A 10,386-nucleotide genomic window follows, 5' to 3' on the forward strand; every position below is an offset into this window, starting at 1 on the left:
GTACTGCTTTATAGCTGAACGTTACTTAAGATGGCCACTGTTAACGGTATCGTCCCAGCACGGTTTCTGACGCTGATCGCACATCTCATCATCACCATCAACTTGTACTGGACTAGGGTAGGTATTAAACGTTGACGTTAACAGTTACAGGGAACATCTGCTCAAATTACGTGGCATCAAAAAGCCTGATTTTCTCAAGGTGGAAGCTTTTGCATGCAGGCCCTAAATGATATTGTTTAGGATAATTTACGATCGAGCGGAATCTGTAGTACGGAATCCACACTGATGAGACTTTCATCAGTGAGAGACATCGCCAGCTTGTCAGGTTCCAGCATGCTCTAGGCTTGCTAGACCACGTGTTAGAGATATATACTAGTAGTAGTACAGTACATACCCTTTTGCAATTCTCCTTGAACTGGAGTAGAGACAGAAAGAAACAACATGCTGACACCTGGGATTGAACCCAGGCTGGCAGATCACAAACCCCAGCAGTGCTAACCACTATGCCAAAAAAGGCTGACCAGCCAATTTGCATGGCTGCTTGGCCCCACCCCCACTGTTACGTAACTGCTATATTTCCCCCTCCAGAGAGACAATGTTGAAGCCTGCCTTCCGGAGACCTACACACAGGACCAGTACAACCAGAAGGACACAGAGTATGTGCTGATTACATTTATGAATAGCTCTTACAAATAGGCTGGTGAAAGTATCCAAACCATGATGAACAAGTTAAAATCAAAAAGAACTCAGCGACAGACTCAGGAGTCAGCTTACAGATGTGCCCTATATGGCAGAGACTGTCACTCTCATATAGGACTGTTTTGACACAGCCAAGTTGAGCCGACACTGTAGGGCTGATATCGATTTGGATTTTACCATGCTCAGTATTGACCGAAGGAGACCATGTATATATAGTTACTTATAATTATATAATGATCTTACAATTGAAACAGCTGTACTTTATCTCCCCAGGTTGTTGGTTGGTCTGTCCCTAGCACTGGCATTCGCAGCGGTGGAGCTGGCTGGATTCTTCACTGGCATTTCCATGTTCCTCCCCACCGTGGGCATGCTCTGTATCCTTAAACCATGTACTGATATAGTATCATATCCTTCAGTCATACATTAATGAATCACATTTGGAAAAGTGTTCTAGTATGTGTTGACTGTTTGAGCTTTGCATGAGCAGCAAACACCAGGGTACACCCTAAATGTGCCCTCTCACTGCACTTGCGTCAAGCTTGCGTGACTGCGGGGTTCGTTCACTGCGTCACTGTTTTGTTGTTTTCTCCGATTTTTTATAATTTAGATATTCTGTAATACGTTAAAGTATGACTTAGAAGACGTCATAATACACAAAAAGTAAGAAAATTCTCTGGAATTCGTTGAGTATCTTTCAAACCCCGCAGTGACGCAAGCTTGACACAAGTGCAGTGAGAGGGCACCCTAACCTAAGTGAGATCAATCATTCGCAGGCATCATAGTTTGATGGATAGCGGCTACAGACATGGAAATCGAGATCGGTTCCTTAAAAGAACATTGCTCTTATTCTTAAATGTGTCTCTAATCACCACAAGACCTTCTGCAAGTTTTCTTGAGTTCTCCTTGACCCTGAACTCCGTAGCAACTGCAGCTCATGCGAGCGCCGCAGTGAGTCTGTCATACTTCGTGTTTGAGCAGTGGGAGTGTGACCTGTACTGGTGGGTCTTCGGCTTCTGCAGGTGAGTGACTGTGTGGCCCTTGCTGTAAACCATTTGTTAGAAGGATGCAGTTTGGGTTATCTCCTACCTGCTATGTCATTAATGAATAATCATCAATTAAACCATTGTAACCAATTTGTTACCAACAGTAAGGCCCTCAGGCTCTGCTTTCAGTCATATTGGTCTTTTAAGTTGAAAGAATTAACAAGATAATTGGACAGATAAATTGGGTCTTCGGCCACAGCAAAGAAGCAGAAAGATAAATCGTCATAGCCCCCAAGCAATAAGAAAAATGACAGAATTCTTTAAATGCATTTGGTTGGATATGTATATACTGACTTGTGATCAAAAGAATGAAACATTTATTTAATCAATTGTGTTTTTTTTTTAATTTATTTTACTAGTTGTGAGAGACATATTCATACAGCCAGGGCTCCAAACTAGTCTGAATTACAAAGGGCTAGCCCTGATGACAAAGACAATAAATTGTTCAAGTCTTTACATCATTTCTCCTGTTTCAGTGCCTTTCCCCTTGTGGTGGAGATCGGCGCCATGATTGCCATTCTGGGCTTCAAGAAGACGTGATGAGATCCAGTCCACAGTCAACGGGACTGGGATCGGAGAGAGTACTGAGTAGATGTAAATATTGTATTGACTTGAGTACAGGGTTGTAGCCAGAACCTGTCCTTCAGTCCTTTGAAGGAATTTTGCAGCTGGGGACTGAAAAAAGTTTTCCCCATTCCGTCCCCTGGGACACAGAAATTGATATGTAAAGATATAAAAAAAACTGAAACCCATGTGTTCTTCTTCACCAAAACAGATGCCATTGAACAGCTTAGTCTACACGCAAAATTTGCACCTCAAAATGCAGAAAATAGTGTTTCAGAGGGTCTTGATTTAAAAATTTTCTGGGACCCAGACCCCCTAGAAATGACGTGCAACGTCACGCCATGCCTTCCGTGCTCAATAGGATTCCCATTCAAAATCAAGGGGACTGAAAATGATTTCAGGCTGGCTACAACCCTGCTTGAGTATAAGCTTGAGAAGTATGTAATAGGATATGTATTACCATGCAAAGGGTGCAGACAAACAAAAGTAACTTTTGTCTCCAACTTAAATTTTTTTACTGTCACCCTCATTGTTTGTGAGCCCATCCAATTACGTTTTCAACATGTCATGAAGTTCAGATTTTTAATTTAAGATCAATGGAATAAAATAATTTCCATCCCAACAAGCAAATTTCTCTCCCAGGATGGATTGATGGGTCCTGGAGACAGACCTGGATAAGAGAAAATCCTGGGACACATGTAGATATTGTACTGTAAGCTTGATGTCTTACAACTATATTATGTCCAACTAAAACTGATACACAAAGTTTGAAACTTAAATTTGTTTGAGTTTAATGTATTACAATACACATTTAGGTTGACAATGTGACATTGTAGCTATTCTTCCTGTGGTTGACCATAACATGATATCTATTACTGTACAAAACAACATGTCACACAGGAAATATAACATTAGATAAAAACACATACAAAAATTCACCAAGTGTCCATGAAGTCTCTGCACCATGTAGAAAGAATTCTGGCACCCTTACAGTCATACAGTTTCAAACCATTCCAGATATTGATAGTTTCTACTTTACATGACTAAGTTTTCTACCAATTTTTAGTACTATCTACTCGTATAATGTATATTTTGCTGATTGGCTGCTATCCACATGACCCAATGTCAAGGGTCATGTCGTCTATAGCGATGTCCCCTCGTGAACTGTTGCCTCGGACGCCTTCGAAAATCACCTGGAGAATAAACAGCAATGTCAGCGCTTATTTCATCTTTGTCTTGGAAGAGACGGTTCAGGATTTGTTTGCAATGATTCCTGCCAACACAAATTAACTTTCATTCTCATTTTCTTACAAATTATTTTACATATAAAAAGACTTGGGTTCAAAAATAAATTAGACTTAACCAGCCCAGACAAATGGATAGTTTAAGTAGAAATTCAAGTAGCTAACAGGGTCACTAAAAGTGTCATTTTCTTCTTTATGACTGACTCAAGTCCATTCATTTTTAGAATGAACATGACTAGCATGTTCGTACATGTCGGTCTATAGAAATAAAGAATAATCTATGAAAAATCTTACTTGGAAATTCGCTGTCGTATTAAACGACACTTCCGCTCTCAACCACCTGTTGCCTTGGTGCCCAGATAGCGACCAAAGTGTCCTGACGTTGTTGGTTACCATGCCAACGGTGCGTAGATGGACGTTGAGAGAACCGATGCCCTTTCCCCGCATGTGGTAGTAGAACGTTAGACAGTGCTGCCCGGTGGTGTTGTAGACAGGTGAAAATCCGCGGGCCTTCTTTCCAGGTGCCTTGTGTGTGGCTTCGATGAAGAGAAAGCGGCCTGAAAATGTGGTGTCAAGAGAAAATGTCAGACGGAAAAAATGCTACGAAAGTGTATCAGTTTATCCAGATGTCATAAAACACACAAAGCATAAAGAGATTGCTAAAAAAATTTTGCTTAACTGAATTGTGTTCAGTGTGTTGTGAAATCGCACAAACACCCGCAACATACCGTGGCATCAGTGAAGTACCGGTGCCCCCTTTACTTACAAAGGATTGTGCATTTGTACATTCCGAATGTGCACTTTTGGCACCAACAGTCAAACTGAACATTCCATCTTGTGCAGCAAGGGAGCTAACCATTTTGTTTAAAATCTACACATGACAAATCACTTAATACTTTTAGTACTTAGGCCTAACTATTTCCAGTCTAGCTGCCCACCCCTGCTCACCATGTCCAGTGGTATGGTCGGATCTGGGTCCTGTCCGTCTGGACGGGGTACCTCTGCCCTTCTCACTCCAGCTCCAGTCAAAGTCATCCCTGGAACCTTGTTTGAAGCTGCACAGGTCTTCGTCAAATGTACACACAACTGGGACAGAAACAAATAAACTTATTTTAATCCTTAACACTTCCTCACTACTGACTTCACCAAGCTCGCTAGGAGCCTTTCTTAAAAGTACGTGTATAAGTATAAAACACAGTTCTTTGTGACACATTGTTTTTATGTCACGAGTCTATCCCATTTTGCTGTTTTCTCATATTTACATAAGCTAACCTGACATGGTACACTGTTTGGCAAAGACATTTTTATCATATGTCACAATAGAAACAGGATCAACCTCTGGCATTGCCTTTCCTTGTAATTGTTGTGACCTCATCAGTTGTCATCCCCATGAGAAACGTTGGCATGGGGACAGACGTTGGTATGGTGACAGACGTCACCTTGGCGACAGATGTTGGCATGGTAACAGACGTCACCTTGGCGACAGATGTTGGCATGGTAACAGACGTTGCCTTGGTGACGGACACTGCTGTGGCAATAGATGTCGCCATGGTGACAGAACCGTTTCCATTGGTAGACCAGCCGTCCTCCTTGGATGTCGTCTGTTTGTCGCGATGTGTCGTCTGTTCTGTTCCGGGGTCTCCGGCGCCGTGGGGATGCCACTTCGGGATCAGCTTACCTGTCACTGTGGCGTCTTGAAAAAAAAAACACTGACAACAGTTAAAATGATAGAAAGGCTAAAGGCAAATAACGGAAGACAAACGAGGCTGGTCGGTTCATAGGCTCCACAGGTCGCGGAGAAAATAGAAATTGGTCAAATAAACCCGATAACATGCGAGAGGAGTTAGGTGGCCAAAGAGGACAGTTTGCGACCTAGCCTGTGAGAAGTCGCCATCTTCAAACGGTATAGAGATAATCCCTAGGTCCTAAATTGTACTCCTCTGGCGTGTCATCTGGCTATTTGGCCAATGTCTACTATTTTTCAGCTACCTGTGGAGCCTGTTAGAGGCCAGCCGGTACGCACAGAACCCTTGAGAGAACAAAACAACTCATTTCACTGGACCAGGTACAGTTGTGACAACTTATATCAATGCCGCCACAAAATATTAGACAGGGTCATTAAACAACTAGACAACTATTAAACTTAATAAATACTTAACATGACATTGGTTATATGAATCTAATTCTAAATGATTATTACAAATAACAAGACAACTAAGTGGAACAAAGTCAGCACATACAAAACCCTTGAGAAAAGAAATCAACTCACCACACCGGTACAGCGTGTTCACCTTCAGCACGTCCAGGTTGGTCCAGCCCCTGCTGCCCCCGATCCTCGTGGCGGGGTCCCGGGGCACCATCGTCGGTAGCTTCCGGTTCAGGGAGAAGGCCTTCGGACCGTAGTGCATGACGGACCGGGTGTCGTAGGGCAGGCCCAGCAGCGTGTAACCTTTAACCCCGGCGGCCTTGAAGTTAGCCTTGCGTCCTGTTGGAGAAGGTGGAAAAGAAACGATTCACCATTTTTCTTGTTACATTTCCTTTTGCAACCGATACCTCAGCCCTTTTCAAGTTTTGTCTGACCCACCCCTTTGGTAACGTGACTAGCCGAACATGTGACTGTGTTAAAGGGTAAAGGTTATCTGGGAGTCTGTACCGCCCCCCGTCACATTTGACCACTGCAGAATTAAGTCATGCAGTTACCAAAAAGTCGGACGGTCAGACGTGAATGCTAGTTGAAACGTCTGACCCTTTCCAAAATCATATCCAATTGCTTGAGTAACTGTTTTTTTGGCATATGTTATTCCCTGAATGCTTTTTGGCATATCTTATTACCTGGATTTCTAACCTTCATCGATGTACCAAAATGTCACTTTTCCAAAATAGTGTGTGGTTCACTTAACTCTCTTGATGTTGTCCCAGAGGACCTTGATGTGTCCCTGTCGGCCTGAGACTGCTCGTGCAGGAAGCCGATGGTGTGCACCAGCTCAAAGTTTCCTGGGAGCCTATAACGCCCCCCGTCACGATTGGACTCACCTGTCTTGATGTTGTCCCAGAGCACCTTGATGTGCTTGTCCCTGTCTGCGCGAGACTGCTCGTGCAGGAAGCCGATGGTGTGCACCAGCTCAAAGTTTCCTGGGAGCCTATAACCCCCCCCCCCCCGTCACGATTGGACTCACCTGTCTTGATGTTGTCCCAGAGCACCTTGATGTGCTTGTCCCTGTCGGCGCGGGACTGCTCGTGCAGGAAGCCGATGGTACGTGTGCATCAGCTCAAAGTTTCCTGGGAGCCTATAACGCCCCCCGTCACAATTGAACTCACCTATCTTGATGTTGTACCAGAGCACCTTGATGTGCTTGTCCCTGTCTGCCCGAGACTGCTCGTGCAGGAAGCCGATGGTGTGCATCAGCTCAAGGTTGCCGGGAAGCCTATAACGCCCCCCGTCACAATTGGACTCACCTGTCTTGATGTTGTCCCATAGCACCTTGATGTGCTTGTCCCTGTCGGCCCGCGACTGCTCGTGCATAAAGCCTATGGTGTGCATCAGCTCAAAGTTTCCTGTGAGCCTATAACGCCCCCCGTCACAATTGGACTCACCTGTCTTGATGTTGTCCCAGAGCACCTTGATGTGCTTGTCCCTGTCGGCCCGAGACTGCTCGTGCAGGAAGCCGATGGTGTGCATCAGCTCGTGCTGGATCGAACCCTTCCTCTTTGCACACGCGCCGTTCAGGTTCACGGTCTGTGGGCCCCCCTTGCGGCCGACGGTGGTAGAACAGCTGTTAAAGGTAAAGCAGTTATTCTCACATGAGTTGAAGCATGATGATTTTTCAAGTAGCTAGATATAGTGGTGGTACACCGACAGCCGTATTCCATCGGTGTATGTCACTTGTCCATTTTGGGGGAACGAAAAGTATGATATAAAAGACAACAAAAACACAAAGCGGACCAAAAATAATTAATATTGGTAGGTTAAACATTGTAGAGTGCATAATGTTTGTAATGCAGTAGAAACCAGTTGATTGCGCAACGGATAACCGCACAGTTCTGTTAAATGCACGAACTCCCCACATCCCAAACCGGTGCGGTGCAGCTGGATAACTTCGCATTGTTGCACCACCCGGATCATTGCACGAATTACGCTGACAAATGGGATGTGCTTAAACGGCTGGCTGAAATGACATATCATAAACAACCCGGCAACCTCCCGGTTTTACCATCTGACATGGCGGAACATGACGTCACAATCACGTGGGTGCAAAACCCCAATAGGTGTCGTACGTACGTTCTCGCCTTCCTGATCCGCAGGTAGGAGTGCTGGTCCGTCCTCGGCACGAAGTGTAGGCAGGTCCGAGCCGCAAACTCCCTCATCACGGCCTCGATCTGGTTCAGATGCCTCTCCACTACAGGTGAAATGTAGTGAAAAGAAACAAAAGAAAATTAGAATATTATTCACACACAGTTTTGTGGCCTAAATGCGCTGGCATCGTGTTAACACTCACTGAACAGAAGTCAGCTTTGCCTGCTCAATGTAGTTTGCTCAACGTCTATTGCATACCAGCTCCTTTTCTAAATAATTTTGAAACCCAAAACAGCAGCAATGGTATATAGGACGTTTTGCGATAGGACTGATAGAATTATACAATTTGACATATTTTCGCATTAATTCTTTGTACATGTATGTTAACCATCGCTGACCGCATATTTGTGCCCAACACACTTCGAACACAAAAAACACCACACTTAAAGGTCCATTCCGGTCTCAGTGGTGCAAACCTTACAGTCTGGTCTCCGGGATAAGATTTTGAAAAGGTGATAGTCACCGGTACCTGTTATGTCAATTCTTCCATGCCACAAATGTGGTAAATCTCAACAAATGAAACGTAAAACCGTGCTTACAGTATTCTTCCCGGCTGGCTATGACGTAGGGGATGACGACAATGCCGTCCTCGTTCTTCGGCCATTTTTTCCTCTCGTTCCTGGTGGCCGATTTAGACTGGCTCTGCAGACACAAGGTCAACTCATGGTCAAATGATGAACGACAAGGTCAAAGACAACAGACAGATCGTCTTGACATCCGATTGGTTACGTTACCCAGATGTGTGTTACGTTTTCCTTTTCTTGAAATTTTGTACATGTGGTGTAACAGTTGTACTTTCAGTCAATTATTTGCAACAATGTCAAATGTTGAAAAAAAATCATAATTTGTATGTCGATATCTACTAGTATTTATTCCTAGTATTAACAGGAAAAGCAAGGTTCGCACTTGGGAGTCGATCAGGATGTCTCCTTCTAGAAGATGATCATCCGCTTCTGCAAATAAAGAAAATGAATCTCAGATATGATGTAATACAGGATGTTGATTCCATTGCAAATGATACTTTGAATGGCGCACTACTACGAAACTACAGGAGTATGATAAATCTTTCGCAGTAATAATATTGCTACAGAAATAGAGTAAAGAGAGGAGACAATGGCATTCTTGTGGTTCAGAAGGAATATGATAATAGTTTGCCGTCAGTACGTAACATGAATAGTTCAGTTGACATGCGAGCCTGCCTGATCATGATACACACAGTGTCGAAGTATTCTTTATTGAAAAGTGAAACAAAGCAAACCCTACAGTGTAACGTATCAGGATACAGACATTAGAATGGATACCTTCATTTTCAGCGATGATGAGATCTACGTCTGTTTGGTCCTCGTCAGGATCTGAGAAAGAAAAGTAAGACGAAAAGAGTTCGTGTAAGACTTTTATCAATATCAAACGAAAGTAATATCAGGAATGATATCGATCTTCCGTCTTCTCAACAATGTTCTTTATGGTAACGCGCTTACCTGATGCAAAGTTTGCAGAATAGAATTTGAATTGTAAGTAAGAGAAAACGATTGTCTGCAGATACCTTTCCTTGTGACCAGTTTCTTCTCCAGACCTATCTGCTGAGATAGAGAAGACAACGTTAGAAAACCTCTTGTCTCAAAGACACATCATCCCTTTCAGTTTCCTAAATAAATAGTGACGTTATTAGGTTTTGACCCACTTTTGTGAAGGTTTTAAAATAGTTGCTGTCATCATTCATTATTTGATATTATATTAATTGACATCTTTACTATCGTATCCAGTAGATAGAGCCCCATCTTCGGGGTTGACATGCAACGAAGTGATCACCCTTTGTTTTGAGCTACTGATGTTACATCACATCGCGTGTTCACTGAATGATGTCCGCTTTGTTAAATGGGACGGGTTGAATAACCTGGCATCTGTGTCTGGTTAGAAGCTTGGCTTGAATCACTTCAGTCGAGATTCCGGCATAGCGGTGGCTGTCTTAAGACATGCGGAAGTACTTAAGAAGTTGTCTTTTTAAGGGCGTGAGTGGGACGGGCGGGTGTCCAAGATTTTAAGGTTGAAAGGCAACATTATAAGTTCTTAAGTTTTTTTTTTATTATGTACAAGTCCTTGAGCGAGCATACGCTTATTGTATAGATAGATTTCAAAATAGCTGAATAGTTGGAAATCTAACAGTCGCAATATAGACGAAGGAAGCATCCTAAGCTTAGGATGGGTCTAGGATGAGTACCATCCTAGTTAGTTTACAGGAAACTATCTAGGATGGTACTCAGGCTACGCCTATCCAAGGACGTCTCATATAACGTCCTTGTCCTATCTTAGGAACCAGAGCAAAACTTAAGTCGACTTTCATTCTGTTACTATCATGATCCTTACAGTGTCAATGGTGAAAGGTGAACGATATAACGAACGTTAAGCCCTCTCAGCTAACATGTCGATACGATTATGTTCAGTGAGACCTTGTACATTCTACTAAGTGCAAAGAATCCACATA

At 43.3% G+C, this 10,386-nt stretch overlaps 2 protein-coding genes across 2 annotated transcripts; one reads left to right on the plus strand and one right to left on the minus strand.

Moving 5' to 3' along the window:
* Positions 1-9: 9 nt before the first annotated feature.
* LOC118430022 (transmembrane protein 107-like) lies at positions 10-2,349 on the plus strand. The gene is made up of 5 exons (XM_035840722.1): positions 10-117; positions 589-656; positions 973-1,073; positions 1,622-1,718; positions 2,219-2,349. The coding sequence occupies exons 1-5, from the start codon at positions 31-33 to the stop codon at positions 2,280-2,282; spliced, it is 417 nt and encodes a 138-aa protein (XP_035696615.1). The 5' UTR covers positions 10-30; the 3' UTR covers positions 2,283-2,349.
* Positions 2,350-3,808: 1,459 nt separating this feature from the next.
* LOC118430862 (astacin-like metalloendopeptidase) lies at positions 3,809-9,682 on the minus strand. The gene is made up of 11 exons (XM_035841896.1): positions 9,656-9,682; positions 9,448-9,484; positions 9,206-9,256; positions 8,811-8,857; positions 8,444-8,546; positions 7,830-7,947; positions 7,145-7,323; positions 5,820-6,035; positions 4,887-5,243; positions 4,499-4,636; positions 3,809-4,107 (listed from the first exon to the last, which is right to left on the minus strand). The coding sequence occupies exons 1-11, from the start codon at positions 9,680-9,682 to the stop codon at positions 3,809-3,811; spliced, it is 1,572 nt and encodes a 523-aa protein (XP_035697789.1).
* Positions 9,683-10,386: the final 704 nt, after the last annotated feature.

Source organism: Branchiostoma floridae, chromosome 14, assembly GCF_000003815.2.
Source record: "Branchiostoma floridae strain S238N-H82 chromosome 14, Bfl_VNyyK, whole genome shotgun sequence".
Lineage (NCBI taxonomy): Eukaryota > Metazoa > Chordata > Leptocardii > Amphioxiformes > Branchiostomatidae > Branchiostoma > Branchiostoma floridae.

Coding starts and splice junctions, on each gene's coding strand:
- LOC118430022 (XM_035840722.1), top strand. CDS start 31: ATGGCCACTGTTAACGGTATCGTCCCAGCACGGTTTCTGACGCTGATC. Junction 118..588: donor TCAACTTGTACTGGACTAGG/GTAGGTATTAAA, acceptor TTCCCCCTCCAG/AGAGACAATGTTGAAGCCTG. Junction 1,719..2,218: donor TGGGTCTTCGGCTTCTGCAG/GTGAGTGACTGT, acceptor CTCCTGTTTCAG/TGCCTTTCCCCTTGTGGTGG.
- LOC118430862 (XM_035841896.1), bottom strand. CDS start 9,682: ATGGGGCTCTATCTACTGGATACGATA. Junction 7,324..7,829: donor CGGATCAGGAAGGCGAGAAC/GTACGTACGACA, acceptor TACCTTTAACAG/CTGTTCTACCACCGTCGGCC. Junction 6,036..7,144: donor CTGGGACAACATCAAGACAG/GTGAGTCCAATT, acceptor CTTCTCCAACAG/GACGCAAGGCTAACTTCAAG.